At 40.0% G+C, this 16,161-nt stretch overlaps 1 protein-coding gene across 2 annotated transcripts in view; it reads left to right on the top strand.

Annotated features, from left to right (window-relative positions):
* The window catches only part of KAT2B (lysine acetyltransferase 2B), an 80,282-nt gene that overhangs the window by 44,827 nt on the left and 19,294 nt on the right, over nucleotides 1-16,161 (top strand). For both annotated transcript variants that reach the window (XM_090046572.1, XM_090046571.1), the window contains exons 8-12: nucleotides 2,134-2,259; nucleotides 5,646-5,782; nucleotides 8,892-9,100; nucleotides 11,751-11,877; nucleotides 15,446-15,556. In XM_090046572.1, coding sequence (XP_089902698.1) covers nucleotides 2,134-2,259; nucleotides 5,646-5,782; nucleotides 8,892-9,100; nucleotides 11,751-11,877; nucleotides 15,446-15,556 — 710 coding nt within the window. The remainder of the gene's footprint in view (nucleotides 1-2,133; nucleotides 2,260-5,645; nucleotides 5,783-8,891; nucleotides 9,101-11,750; nucleotides 11,878-15,445; nucleotides 15,557-16,161) is intronic.

Genomic DNA, 16,161 nt, shown 5'->3' with positions numbered 1-16,161 from the left:
TTCTCATCAAATCAGTCTTGGTGTTTTCTGGCAGCGAATCCAAGTGTCTCTTCACAGGTGCTGATGATGGTGGACCTGAAGGCACCCCAAACACTGCTGACATTCTCCCATAGTTGATTAGAATTTGCCAATTTTTCATTGAGGTGCTGATGGAAGAGGTCTCGCTTGATTGGGCCCTTGAGTCCTTCGATGTTGACCTTCTGTCAGCATTGCTTCTGCTGCAGCTATTGTTTGGGAGCCAGTTTGAGTGACATAACTGTGTGGATGAGTGAGTAATTGGTCCAGCAATTGTCAGCTTCTAGCATAGCTCAAGTGATGGGGACATTTTTGTGATCTGGGGCATGAATTATGATGTAATCAATCAAGCGCCAATGCTTAGATCACGGGTGTTAACATGATGTCTTGCACCTGGTTTTCTGGTAGAACACAGTGTTGGTAATGGTGAATCTATTCCACACCTTTGGTCAAGAGGAGGATGCTGTCCAGAGGCTTGAGTCTCTTCCAACTCGGGCATTGAAATTGCTGAGCAGAATAAGCCTGTCTCCCTCTGGAATATCAGAAAGGACTTGGTCAAGGTTGGCATAGAATTCCTCCCTTTTTTTATCACTGGCATCAATAGTCAGGGCATAAGTGCTGATGACAGTGGCATATTGGCTCCCTGTCAGTTTGGGGTGGAAAGTCATGAGACGCTCACTGATTCTGATAAGGAACTTTTTGAGCTGGTTTATGAGTTCATTCTTAATGGCAAAGCCAGCTTCACGAAGTTGATGTTCTCCTTCCAGAAGAAGGTATAATCACCTCCTTGTTCTTTGAGCTGCCCATCTCCCACTTGCTGGGTCTCAGTGCAGTGATGTCAGTGTTGTGTTGCTGGTGTTCTTGAGCCATGATTGCAGAGTGGCATTCTCGGTATTCACTATTAGGATTGGCCATGAGGATCATAGTGTTCTAGGTCCCAAAATTGATTGTGTGTCTTCATTGATATTGACCACGGTAAAGATGATCCCACTGGATACGATTATCCAGTCAGGAAAAGGTAAGCAAACTATGTTTAGGGCACCTTTTTTATCCCCCTCCCCATGTGGGGTGAGTAGAATGGATCCTTAACAGGGCTGCTCAGTCGCAGTTCGAGCTGTTGAATCACACTTCTGCCTAGTCCAAGTGCTAGATGACCTTCTTGTAACTGCCTCCTTTGTGCCAGACTAGGAGCTTCTAGGCCTCTCAGTTCTGCTCCCATTGTTACTAGCTGGTTGCCAAAGGGCTTGAAAAATGTGCTAAAGTGTTTTTCATGGAAGCCACCTATGTGTGATTTCTTTTTTCATGGAAAAGCTACTGCACATCAGCTTCTACACAGTTCTTGACTAAATGGGACCTTCATCCAATGGTAAGGATGCTAAAACAATTAGAGATCTCATTCCATTGCAGCCTTCATCTGCCTTCACAGCTGTTGAGATTCTGACATCATCCTCTGCTTGCTCTGTCATTGAGGACTTGCCTAGCCCCCAGTCATGGGTCTACAGGCTTATAGTGGTGACCTGTACTCGCCATGTCACAGCACTGTCAGAGGACATATGTGACTTTCAGGAGGGAGAGCATTACCATCTGCTGTCCCTGTCACATCTTCGTGGTGCTGCTGTTGCTTGGTCTGCAACTGCTTATTCATCAGTTACCCCTGCTTGTTTCACAGCTAACCCTCTCCGAGGGTCATTCCACTGTCTGCCACCTGTGGAAGCAGTGAGTAGCAGCACAACTCTGCCATAAGATTTCCAGTGGTATGTCTTCATAGAGCAGTCTGGCAGTATCTTGCCTCAAACTATTTGTTGTCTTCTCTTAGTAACATGTATTCCTTTATTTGCCGTGTTCTTGTACAGCCTTCATAATCATTGCCTCATGTCTAGTTGCACTTTCTGCCCCTTGCCTACTGTTCATCAGTTCAGTTCTATGCCTGATTTTCCCCAGTGAGAGATTTCCAGAAGTCTATTTTAATATTCTATTTTATTCTACTTTTAATATGGAGTGCTGCTGAAAGCATATTGGATATTCATTTACAGTGAAGTTAATGATTGCTTAATCTTTTATTTAATGCTAAAGTAAATTCTAATATCTCAAATGGTATTTTTTTTACTGTCATTGCAGTGATCAATCCTCCTCCTGTGGCAAGGTCTATTTCGTACAGTGCAAGTCCTTCATCTCTAGAACAACCCAACAGTGGAAGTATGAGTCCTGCTTGTAAGGTTTCTTCTGGTCTTGACCAAAACCTAGGTAATTTAGAAAAGAAGCTGATCTTGTTTAATTATTTTATCATTCTTTTATGTTGTGTCAAACTACTGTATTTACTCAACTAGAAGATGGCCATCGTTATAAAATGACCCCCCAATAATTAGATTGCATATATGGAAAGTTTATAAACTAGTTAGGATGCCCCTTTCCCCTCTCATTACTGTCAGACTCTTCTTTCCCTGAGCACATGGAAGTGAGGAACAAATTTGAAAACAATAACCTTGAAACTAAACATGGCTGTAGCAATTTGCATATAGAATCCATAGACTTAGTTTATCCAGAATTGATCATGTCATAGGCTCTGAGTACAGGGAGCCTGAGGGCCCTGGCTCCCCTCGGGAAGAGGGTAGTGTAATCACCCTAATTGCACAGGACAGTCCCAAAATGGGAGCATCAGGTCCTGGTCCTGGGTTTCATGACTTCAGGACTGCAATTGTCCCGATTCTCAGTATCATGCAAGAATCTGGGTTTTCCATTCACTGTGAAAAAATGTGGGAAATGGCGGTTTTCTCCATGGAGGCTGGCAGAGTTCCAGCCTGCAAGGGGCTGCAGGAAATGGGACACAGTGGGACACCATGTGCACGTGTGCACAGGCACACATGCACATGGCTAGGATACAGCCCCAGGCAGTGGTGGAGAGCAGCTCCCCCAGCTGCCTGCCAGTAAGCCTACAGGGGCACAGATTGAGGGCCCCCACAGTGCGGGAGGGAGTGGGGCAGGGGCTGAGCCTGGGGATGCTGCCCAGCCAGGGCTGTGCATCGGGCCCAGAGTCAGGGTGGGAAGTGGGATAGAGAGCCATGGGTGGCATGTCCAGGGGGCAGAGGGGTGCTGCCTTCTAGTATGTGCACTCCCAGGGAGGGGGAAATGGGGGGGTAGGCAGATGCCCCCAAAATTTGTGCGTGGGGTGGGGGCAGATGCAGGCTGGCTACTGAGGCCTTGGGGCTCCCCATCCTGCTGCCCTCCCCCTGGGAGTTCTGCATCAGCCACGCCAACATGGCAAGGCACCCCCTGCCCACCCAGCTGTAGTGGGTATGACTGTGGAGTTGTCCCCTGCTGGTGCTGTGTGGGCAGGGGGCACCTTGCCATGGTACTGTGATCAGCATAGGGCTCCCAGTGGGAGGGCAGCAGAGTGGGAAACCTTGAGCCTGCAGCGGCCAGCCTGCATCTGCCCCCTCCCTTCCATAGACTCTGCTTGGCTCTGCTCCAGCCATGCTGCTGGGTGGGGGGAAGGGGCATCATCCTAGGCCTGGCACCTCTGATGCATGTAACCTTTTTTTTTTGTTTTTTAACTGATGTAAGTTTTAGCAGAAATGTTTCATAAACACACTTTGGAGCAACACTTTGGTGCTTACTTATATCTAAATATTACTGTATGGGATGCAGTGTTACCATAACGTGCTCAGGACAGCATTATTATAGATTTGTGGTGTTGATGGTTCAAGACTGTGATAATACAAGTCTCTGAAGTGGATATCGCCAATGCAAAGAGAGGCAATATTGTTTCATTTCAGTGTCAGTTTATAGAGATAATATAATGCAAAATCATGTCTGTTCCTATTAATGCTGACATTCCACCATAAATGCAATATTGCAATGATAGTGTTTTCACATGATAACTTACTTGCTAGGAGTATAGCTGATATAAATGACATGTCTTTCTATTCCTAGAGTATTTTTTTTAAAGGAAACGGTACATAAGCATAAGATCTGACGCTGCTGGAGTGTGAGCTAACTAAAGCAGGGACACAGTGTGAGTTGATGATTTGTAACCTAGTCTCATTGTGTTTTGCCACACAAAATACAATCAGTTACAGTGGGAGAAGATAAAGTGCAGATAAAGCAGTATAAGTATTTCTGAAATTGACATTGTTGATATTTATTATTTCAAGGCCTTTCATGTTAAAACAGTTAAACATCTTTGATTTATGGTTTTACTGTTAAGTTACCCAAACTGCAAATTCAAGCCAAACCCTGTTCCTTTGGTTTCTTTCTATCCCTTATTGCTATCATTAACAATTGCAACTTAAGTGCTAGATTTGTTGATGTATGAGTCAGAACAGACTACATCTCTATCTTCTACAATTGTATTGTTTGTTTATTGCTGGCAGGAATACAATTAATTTTTTTCAATAAAGCCATGCATTGAGTGGAAATTTTGAGTTGAATAAGGTTCTGTTTTTTGTCACTTCTCCTATACTAAAACCGCCTTTGAGTTAGCACTGGAAAGATAACATATTTTATCAGTAGGAGATAAGTTTGTAGAGAGAGGGAACTGTTTTCATTATCATATGTGTAACCTTATTACACTTTGTTTGCAAAGTGGCCTCCTTGAAAATCATTGTTATTCAGTTTGAGACTGAGGAGAGAACCCTGTGTGTTGGATTCTCACATTAACATACAAACTAAGTTAAGGAGACTTAATCAAGGGAAGGGCTTAATGAAAATTTCATTATTTTAATTTATTTTATACTTTTGGCATTATTCATCCTTTTTAGAAATGTCTTTATTTGTCATTTTTATCTGATATTTTTCTGCTTCCTTTACAATTTATTTTTGTTTTATTTTGTCCCATCTTCAAATTCCAGGATTTTCCAGTACTATAAAATTGACACTGGAAATTCTTTTCTACCCAGTCCCACAATCTAGGTTTTTTTGTCTTGTGGGAAGAAGCATCATGGAACCCTAAAATCTTATCCCTTATAACTTATAACTTCTCCTTATAGTTTATAACTCCCCTTTGATCAATACATTGCTTGGACCATTGTATGAACAAAATGGCTCTATATACAGTATTTTTACCCCAAATATTCAGCTTTTAATAAATTAATGCTTCTAGCTTCTTTGTAGTTCATGGATACATATACTGCTTAGTGCTTTTGCCATTCCTTCATCTGCTCTTTCCTCAACTGGAAGAAAAAGAATTGAACCATACACGTACCTCTTCAAGACTACCCCATATGAGACAACACTGTACATTTTTATTGCCAATTCAATGGTAGCTAAATTGTAATTTAAACACATAATACTAGGTTGATTTGCAAGAACTGTTGTGATTTTCTAGGGCTTTGAGTAACTAATAGATTCTTTCCAGACATAACAACAAAGGATTGATCATACGTTAGGGCCTTGAGTTGCAAAATTGACTTCTTGTGTTGCTGAAAGAGGATTTCAAATCTTAGTTTATTTACAGAAAACAGTTAAACTAGGAAAGCAATTAACTTCCTGCTTGTACTTGTGAAAGTTTAATCTGATCCAGTGAAATGTTTAATAGACTAATTTGTTATGAAGGGAAAGGAGAATCTGTCTGTGACAACTTGTTTGGCTTGCACACAAGCATTTCTTTTTGTTTGTTTGGTTTGATTTTGAAGGGGAGAAGAGAAAGAACACTGAGCTTTATTCTCTGGAGGATTCTAAAAGGCCAAGAGTTGTAGGAGATATTCCTATTGAGTTGATCAATGAGGTGATGTCAACAATTACAGATCCGGGTGCAATGCTGGGGCCAGAGGTGAGAGATTTAGAATTTACAAAGTTTGCTGGTCCATGTTTGCAATGACTAAAACACAAATTGGATGAGATAAAGTATTGAAACATACAGTCCATTATATTTGTCATGTTGTCTATATTTCTGTTGTTGATTATATGCAGTATTTTCACCCCAAATGTGTAAGAAAATATTGATGAAATGCATCATTTGACACAATAAAAATAGTCAGCAAAAATATGTTTTCTGAGAAATAGTGAATTAAAAGAGCAATTCAGCATCAGTGGTATTTCAGATTTTTGAAGCATTTCTTTACTGCATTTTCTACAGAGTATTTCTGTTATATAATTTACAATGCTTGATTGTTAAAAGCAAATGAGCTCATACTTTTTCTATGACCTGGATGAGATTAGTAGAAGCCTTGCACCTCTTTTTTGCTTCAGCTGTTTTTTTGTTAGAATTTCACCAAGCACACCTTCTACATTAACCAGTGTAAAATAACATTGGACATATATATTTTTAGAAATGCGGGACTGGAAGGGGTCTCTTGATCATTGAGTTCAGTCCCCTGCATTTATGGGCAATCATTTACCTAAGAAATGCTCAAAATTGCCATTTTAGATGCTCATATAAATGCAAAGCACAAAACCAGAAACACCAGGGTTACTCTATAATATGCTGTAAGTAAAAGTAAGAGAAATGAGGGCACTGCCAATGCAGCTGCAGTCGCAGGGAAGTAGCTGGTTAATATATATTTAGAATCTTCTATGAAAAAGACTGTCCATCACATTACAAAGGAAGGAAAAACTCCCTATAGTCCATGCCATTCTGACGTAAGAGAGAAACTGCTTCTTTACCTTACGTTTGGTGATTGGTATGATCCTAGGTGGAAAATGAACCTCTGGGTTTTCTTGGTAGGAGCACTGGGGTATTTAAACCTGTCGAGGCCAACTGTGGCTAACATCCCAACCAATGCTTCAAGTGGGGAAAAAAACAAACAGAAATCCTCAATCCCCTAGAAGCCAGTAGTATTCCAGCAGGGAAAAAAATCCTTCCTGATCCCTGTTTGGCCAGCAAAAGCCCTGAAACATAAGATTATCATAAGCCTTGCATGTTATAAGAGCTTCCTTTATACCCCAACATGAATATTGCAAATACAGGATTCCACACATCATGCACACTGAGTGTTGAGTTGTAACTCCCTGTCCTATCAGACCATTCCTTCCATAAACACATCAAGATCAATCTTAGAGTGAATTCAGGTTCTTTGCCCTGACAATTTGGCTTAGAGGACTATTCCAAAACTACTCCTCTGCTATTTAAAATTCTTCTAATTTCGAATCTAAATTTATCCATAGCCACTTCATAGCCATTGATATTGTGGCAGTGTTGTTTCTTAGCTGAAAATCTCTTTCCTTCCCTAATATTTATTTATGGATTATACTTGTAAAGGGTGACCATATCACCTTTTAGTCTGCACTTTGTTTAGCTAAGTTGAGCTTCTTTACTCTTCTTTCATAAAAAAGTGTTTCCATTCCTTTGACTTTCTTACTGACCCTTCTTTGAATCCATTCCTATTTCAGTTGAATATTGGTGACCAGAACCGCACATGATTCTAAATGGGATTTTACCAGTGCCTTGTAAAATCATAGCAGTATCTCCTTGTTTCTACTAAATATACCACCCCTGCAAAAGTCAGATAATTCATGTTTTTTAAACATGTTTTAAGACAACTCCTTATCTGACTCATAAATGTAGCACTGTCCTCACCAGTTTGACCTCTGAGGCACAAAGCTTTGCTTAAATCTAGATCAATTACTTTCACTGAATTATTCTTATCCAGAAAATCTGTTACTGTGTCATAGATGAGCGTTAAAGATATTGATTTAGAGGGATAATAGTTAAGGATAATTTAGAAGGATATTAAGTTAGTCCTACCTAAACTGTATAATCTGTGGTTATGTGCACTGCAAATATTGTGGTAAGCAGAAAGGACAGAGTGGCAGGGACTGGGTGCCTGATAGCCAAACTTGGCTTTGGAAAGCAAATAATATGTGAAAATGAGCCTTGTCCAGTGCAAAATAACCATTGCTTTAGGAACCAATACACTTGGTGATAGTTTTGTGTCGGCAGCATGTTTATTCCAAACTGAGATTTTTTTTCCAGCTAGTATTCTTTTTTCCTATACTGTAGTAGAGGAAGTTATAGTAGAGTTAACTACTGTGGTAGTCAACTAGCTGTGTCAGAATTGTATGGTCTTTCTGTGTTTATAAGCAAAAATGTTTTGGTAAGAAAGTATTAATAGAAGTTAAACAAATTAGCTGATTATTTTTCATTTGGAAATGTTGCACATTGCTAATTGCAAATAGTAAAATAGAAAAGAAAGCATTCTGATTTTCAAGTTTTCAAGATAGTTGTTTCTGCAGTGGAGAGCGGTAATAAAATTAAAACTAAGGTTGTGCCTTCTGTTCCTCACTCAAGAGGTATGACCATAGAGGAAGGCATATCCAAGTTAGCTTAACATAGCTAGCTTGAGTACCTGATGAGGATAAGGAAACATGAGTTTCAGCCCAGTGAGTAAGTAATCAGGGAACCTCGGCAAGCCTTTATGGTCCAAGCCACCACATTTTCACCTTTGTGGCTCAACCTACCTAGATAAAGTCATACCTTCAATAAAAATGTAAACATAGCCTGTGTCAGATGTGTGGCATATGACAGAACGAGGAGCAGTGGTCTCAAGTTGCAGCAAGGGAAGTTTAGATTGGATAGTAGGAAAAACTGTCTTACTAGGAGGGCAGTGAAGCACTAGAATGGTTACCTAGAGGGGTGCTGGAATCTCCATCCTTCAGGGATTTAAGGCCCGGCTCAACAAAGCCCTGGCTGGAATGATCTAGTTGGGGATGGTCCTGCTATGACTAGACTAGATGTCCTTAATTTCTAACCCCAATTTTCTATAATTCTGTTTACTTGAGAGTGTCCCTTCATCTTCAAAATACATGGGCAATTCTGTCTGTTTTTTGTAAAAGGAAGACTTAAGATGATTTTTGGTTGTTATGCTTATGGATGTGAAATTAGAAGACCAGTTTTATAAATTCTGCAAAATATGTTCTTTTTCCTCTTTTGCATGAGTCAGACTAACTTTCTGTCAGCGCACTCAGCCCGGGATGAAGCAGCGAGACTGGAGGAGCGCAGGGGAGTGATTGAATTTCATGTAGTTGGAAATTCCCTGAATCAGAAACCAAACAAAAAGATTATGATGTGGCTAGTTGGCTTACAGAATGTATTTTCCCATCAGCTACCTAGAATGCCAAAGGAATATATCACACGTCTGGTCTTTGATCCGTGAGTACCTTCACTTTTGATGTTCAAGTTAAATATATTTAATAGAAACACAGCAAGGGCCTGATGCTGGTAGAGAGGAGCTAATATGAAGTGGGCCAGTTGATGCTATGTGAAGGAGGCAACATCTTTGCACAGTACTACCACACTCCAGTATTCTGAGGTCCTCTGCATACACTCTAAATGGAGCTAGTTAGAGTGGAATGTCCTGGGGAACTGTACACACATGACATGCTTCCCTAAAATCAGCGCTGAAAATCAGCAAATGATTACAGCAATTACTGCAGCTTGGATCTATACTAACTCTCAGCCTGCTTCTTCCTTTCTCTGTGGATATACTAGCAACCCACAGCTGGAGTGAGGGGAGCCAACTGGCAACACAATAGAAGATCTGACCATGCAGCCCTGGAGAAGGGAGCTGCCTAGACAGACAGGTTCTGGTTATTCAGCTCTGAGCTCTCCAGGCATACAGTAAACAGGTTCCTGTGCCTTGGAGAGAAAGTTTCTAGGGTTTACATAGGTGAATGATATTTAAATCCGTAAAGATTATAATCAGTCCAGAACTTCAAACAAAAAATCATTCCTTTTACTTTACAATGAATCTCTTAGAATATGTTTTGGATTATAGTGCAGCACTTTAAGTAAGTTCAAGTGTCAGAATTTAAAGACTCCTCCAAACTAAATGTGTGTCAGCCATTATCTTATTTATTGGCTACATAGACCCATTTAGATAATCTGGGAGAATTCTCCAAGGTATGTTCTCCTGGTAGAGACACTTACGCAGAGCTGCATGCACAGACATTTGAAAGCTGAGGCCCTGAAGAGTGGAGAGCTTGCAGTGCTGACATTGTGCAGCTGGCGGGAGGCCAAGGGGAGGGGCTGCACATACATCTCAGCATGCTCTACAGGTTGCTTTAGTCTGCGTGGTGACAGATGGCAGCAGTGTATAGGGCAGCACTGATTGACTGACCTAGACTATCCATGGTCAACCTGTGTTTTCTTGCAGCTCAATGTGTGAATTGTGAAGGGGAGTGTTCTGGAGCAGCAGTGTCCAGCGAGTGACACACTGGGCATGTCTACGTGAGATGCTATGGTGTAACAGCAATGAGCGTGTCACTACTGTGCAGTAGTGTTGGGGAAAAAAAACGTGCAGTGATGGTACTACACAGTTGCAACAGCATAAGTACTTGCATAAGTACTAAATGACTGTGCAGTAACAACTGTGTAGTCTGCTGCACATGTAGATGTGGCCACTGTGTCCCTAAATGCTGGGGGGAGGGTAATGCTGGAGGACTATATTCCTCTTTTGAGAGAAGCCACAGTTTGTATATTTGCTCTCCCAGGAGACACTGTCCTTGGAATAATTTAACCTTGATTGTTCCCAAGTTATTTTCCCCCTGGAGTGACCATTTTTACTCTGGAGAAAAAGAACGTGAATATCTGTATATATGTGTTTTTTCCTGCGTGAGCAGTGACTCTCACAGGAGAAACTGAGTGTCTGTAAGAGGCTGTTATGTAGTGTTATCTAATTACCTAAGTGCTCCCCCTCATTGAATTTTGATGATGAACTGCTTAAGCATTGCAAATATAAGAAAATAAAACTAAAAGCACAAACAAACAAAGTGAAATGCTGATCTGAAAGGTACTGACCAATATAATACAAGCAGCAAGTGGTAACATGCCTGCTTTCACTTTCACACAGATAAAATGAGCATCAGAATAACTACAAGGAGAACAGATAAAAACAAGTGATAAGTGATTGGCTTGGATTAAAATATATGTGTATATTAACCTCCAGGGAAGGAAGCTTTTTAAAAATTTCTTGGGCTGCAGTGACAGATAAAATGAGGCTGTTTTACTGAGTAACTTTAGGAAGGAGTTCATTTGATGGACACATTGTGCTGTGTTTGCTTTATTATTTAAAGCAGAAGTTGAGCTTTACAAATAAATTAGTATATTACTTTCCAAATTTACTGAATGAATATAGCTATCAGAAAGTTCTTAGAAACCTGTAAAAAGTCATCATTGTTATAAGGAAAATATTTGATGAGCAGCACAAACTATTGGCTAGCTAAATAAATAGATGTGATACAAATTGTTTGTATTGAAATTTACCATAAAATTCTTGAACCTTGTCAATAGAGGTTGAGAAATATAACCTAGTGTGTCTCTTCCAGCTCCAGATATAAACGAGGTTGAAACTGATGTATCCTGGTTTTCAGATGTTATTAAGAATCGGTGATTAGAAATGCATAATTTCCTGGTCATCTGTTAGAAACTGATCGCTTAAGCTGTGCAGATTTCATGCAGGAAACCAGGCATCTGATAGTACAGCCCAAGTGTCCTGCAGCTCCATTAATTTCTAATTGATAAGAAAAACAGACCATTAATAACAGAATCAGTGAAGGCAATGAAATTCTTACTTGTATTACCTTAATGCTTAGGAAGCCTCATTGTGCTAGTGAACTGCAAAGACAAAGCTTGATACATTTTACATTAGGTGTAGAGCATGATGTTAAGATTATAACTGTTCAGTAGATTTAGCAAAGGCATTCATGGTTGCCTTGGGGCTACAAAAAAAAATGACATTTTTAAAAAGAGGGCAACTGTGATATGTACATGAACTAAAGCTATCATTATTTTATACATTCAGAAAACACAAGACACTTGCATTAATAAAAGATGGCCGTGTGATTGGTGGTATCTGTTTCCGGATGTTCCCATCTCAAGGATTTACAGAGATTGTTTTCTGTGCTGTGACTTCTAATGAACAAGTCAAGGTAAAGAGAACGTTAGAAGTGTATTACAGGCATCTTAGTAAACCCGAATTCTGAGGAGTCTCAACTTGCAAATGGATTATAGTTACAGTTTAGAAACTGCTGTCTCTTCTAATTTCCACTTTCTGTATAGGAATATTCAACAATATATTTAACAAATCAGTCTACTACGTAAAAATAATTTAGATGCATTGCCTGAGGATCTTCACCTTACTAATAAAAATCTTCATCAATAAATATTCTATTGCAGGGGTGGGCAAAATGGCCAATCTGGATGTACCGGGGCTCCATTTCCCAGCAGCCCCTGCCGTTATGGCTTGGTTCAGTCTCCATGGAGACCCCAGCTGCATCTGTGCAGGAAAGCTCAGGCTGGGTTGCCATGGAGACCAGCCTTAGCCCTGCCGGCAGCACACGTGGCAGAACAGGGCAGGGGTTTGCTCCGGAGCCGCTGGGAAGTTGGGATGGGGACAGCTTTCTCCGGAGCAAGGGCAGATCCGCAACCTGTAGCCTGCATGCTCCGGTCAGGGGTGCACAAGCAGGGGATCACGGCTCTGTTTCAGGTTCTTGCAGCAGTGACAGCCTCATCTGGAGTAGGGGCAGAGCTGCAATCCCCTGTTTGTGCACCCTTGCCCTGAGTGTGCAAGCTACAGATTGCAGGTCTGGCCTGGCTCCAGAGCAAGCTGCCCCCATCCCAAGTTCCCAGAGGCTCCGGAGCAACCCCCTGTGCTGCTCCGCCCTGCACACGGCCCTTGCCACTGAGGCTGGTCTCCATGGCAACTCCAGCCTGAACTTCCCTGCGCAGGTGCGGCTGGAGTCTCCATGGAGGGCAGGGGCAGCTGAGAAATGGAGTCCACGGCTGACCAGATCTGGCCTGTGGGCCAGACTTTGCTTGTCCTTGGTCTATTAGGTCCCATCAGTGGCTATTTACTCTGCCCTCTTGAGTGGCTTTATATCACCTTACTAGAGCATTTGTAGTTGAATAAAAATGAGCCTTCTGCTTGTGTGACTATAATCTCATGGGCCCCAAGTTTAAATGACTTCAATGAAAAATGACTTTTAAAACAAAATGGACAAACTCCTGCAATCTAAAAATATGCTGGTGTGCTATATAAAATCTTGTAAAACTCCTTTAAAGGGCATTAACTTTTCAGAATAAACTGTTCTGCTTGAAGAATATAAAGTGCTGAAGGTACAGAACCAGATGAACTTTTTACAGAGAGATTACAAGTAAATCAAAACTATTATTTTGATTTGAGCATTTAGCCTGTGGCTATTTGATTTCAACCTTTGGGCTGTAGGTGGTGCTTTAGCTATGTTAGTCAGTTGTGTTGTTGCTGAAAATAGGAACAAATTTAGTGTTAAAAACACTGAGCTGGCAGAGGTTGTGTGCTGGTTATATATTTGGGGAAGATCTTGGTGAAGGTGTAGCAGGATGAGCGGGTTTGGTTTGTTTTTTTTTTTACAAACGTAAATATTTTTTGTTAGACTTGGATTCCCTAAACTCCAGATTTTTGGAGAAAGACTCACTCAAACTTAGCTCTTGGCACTAAAGTGTCTAGTATTTTAAAAGATTTGAACAATATAAGATTCTAGATGCATGTATTTTTGAGGGTGCATCTACACATCACCTTACAGCGATGTAGCAACGTGCTACGGAGACGTAGCAGTCATGCAGGTCTACATGTGATTGTCAGCTGTGCTACGGCAGCGTAGCAGCAAAATATAACTATGCACTGTGCACAGCACAGTAACCACCTGTACTGCACCATACTTTAGTACTTCCAAAAGGAAGTATTAAAGCACAACGCACTCAGAGTCTAACTAGAAAAAATGAATCTTCATTGTGCTGCAGCTTTGAGTGGTGTAAGGTAAAGTTGTCACATGCCATGTCACAGGTCTGCAGGGGTAGCCTTTCAAAATCTGGTATAATAAAAAAAGGCTAACTTCCAAGTGGCTGCCTAGATTACATACAAACACAATCCTTATAGTAGAGTTGTTTGTTTCATTCTAGAGTGCGTTTTTACATAAATGTTTAAGACAGGGGTGGGCACTTATGTTGAGCAGAGGACCGCTTACTGAGTTTTGGCAAGCCATTGAGGGCTGCATGACAGGCAGCCAGGGGCAGATAAATATTAATTTTCGAAATTTTTTAGGGGCCCTGTGGGCTGCATTTTGCCCAGCCCCGGTTTAAGATGATTGTCTATGAATATGGGGCTTGTGTTTCTTTCTGAGCTAGTTGCCTATTTGTCAGCCTTCAACTCAGAATATTCTTACGTTCACAGATAGCTCTTGCAGCCCTTTTTGGTGAGAAGCACTTCCTATCTTTTATAAACTTTCAGGTGGCTGAACTAAGAAGTAGCCTGGGGGACTGTTTTCCTTTGAAAGCTGAAATGGTTTTGAGGTAGTTGCGTCTGACTCCTAGGCACAACTTTTTGCATGACTTCCCTTTTTAAACATTAAGCTGCTGGAGTGTTTATGAGAGTGAATACATTTGAATAATTTATTGTTCGCTGTGTTAATGTATAAGAATTCTCTGAACCTTCCCATAAAATAAGGGTCCCTAGATATGTGCCCTACAGACTTGTAACGGTTCCCATTTTTTTTCCTTTTATTCTTAATTACAACATAAACAGGAATGCAAAATTCAGTCAGATGAATAGTTAGTATAAAATATTATATTTTATTACCGAAGAATAATGCAATTTTAGTCCGTTATATTTCAACATAAGATGAAAAATAGAGGAGTTTGGAAGTGTATGTAAAGCATATTTCTTTTCTCTAGGATTATTCACCTTTAAATTACATAATTACACAATTTTCTTCTATTACTGAACAAGATCAATTTTTTTCCCTCATTTGCCATTAACAGGCATTGGTGTTATTTATTTGTATTACGGCAGTACCTAGGGATGCTGGTTGGAGATCAAGCCTCCAGTGTACAAGGTCCTTTTCATATGTAACAAATATAGTCCCTGCCCCAAAGAGTATATAATCTTTAGTATACAATGAAGCATAATCAATAGTAAGATAATTGTAATTACTAGTCTGGGCACACTAGCAACCTAGCCATCGTGAAATGACTTTGCTAAGTTGATTAGTAAGAAGAGGTTATATTATCTATTTCAAGGATTCCCACCATTATATTATTTTACCTTTGTTAGTCTCCAAGTATGTGACTATATGTGCTTGACACTTGAACAATATACATATACATATTGACTTTGCATTACAGCTCTTTGAAACAAATGCCTCTTTAGCTTCATGTTGTTTTTCTGTCCCTCTCATGGTCAAGAAAATTCTGGTAGTATATTATAAAAGTAAAAGTGAATCATCAGTCAAAGCAGTGATATTCTAAGTTCCCTAGTGAGTTGCAAGTGTTCTTTTGAGATGATTGGAAATTGTGTGGTCTTTTAAAATCCCTCCTGAGTTAAGTATTAGAGGCTCTTGAGAATAGGATCTAGAGAAAATTACTCTAAAAGAACAGGTAAGTCATATTTCTTGCCCCACTGCTTCTTATCTATGTAAACCCTAATGACTTCATATTGATTTTTTAAAAATAATTTCCACACAGGGTTATGGAACTCATCTGATGAATCATCTGAAAGAATATCACATTAAACATAACATTCTCAACTTCCTCACATATGCAGATGAATATGCAATTGGCTACTTCAAAAAACAAGTAAGTCAGTCTAAGAAAAGATTTAGATCAGTGGCAGAAGTTGAAATTTAGGAACAATATTTGCATCTTGTGAGAGCTAATCATTTAGATAAAATGTTTGTTTGTTTTAAATCACCAAATATGTTTTGTATTAGCCACAGTCAAGAAGCTGTTTTTACAATGTAATTTATTTTGAAAGAAGACTGAATATATTTGTAGATTACATAATGCTCTTAATCATGTGTAAAACCATCACAAATAAAATTGATTACGATGAATTAAGACTTACTTCTGATTTACAGTTTATATGTTAAAATGCATGTTTCATCTTTACAAAGTATCAGCTCCACTCCATTTAAAGAGTCACAATTGTTGAAAGGGGTTTGAGAATTGACAGGCGCATGATGGTAGTGTGGTTTTAATATACAGAACAGAATTGATTATGGACTGGTATCCTTTTTGTGTAAACAACTTCTAAAAGTGGTGGAGTTATGTCAGCAGATAAGGTGGAGTTGTCAGTAGTGGTGGAGTTATGTCTTGTGTTCAGTGTCTGATTGTGTTCCTTTTTTAAAATAAGAGATGCTAAGTATAAAAAAAAATCAGTAAATCATTAAGGTCAAATGGAT

This window comes from Crocodylus siamensis, chromosome 5, assembly GCF_052110815.1.
Source record: "Crocodylus siamensis isolate JL-2025a chromosome 5, ASM5211081v1, whole genome shotgun sequence".
Classification (NCBI taxonomy): Eukaryota; Metazoa; Chordata; order Crocodylia; family Crocodylidae; genus Crocodylus; species Crocodylus siamensis.
Note: the sequence above shows the minus strand (reverse complement) of the source record. Positions and strands in the feature narration are given on the sequence as shown.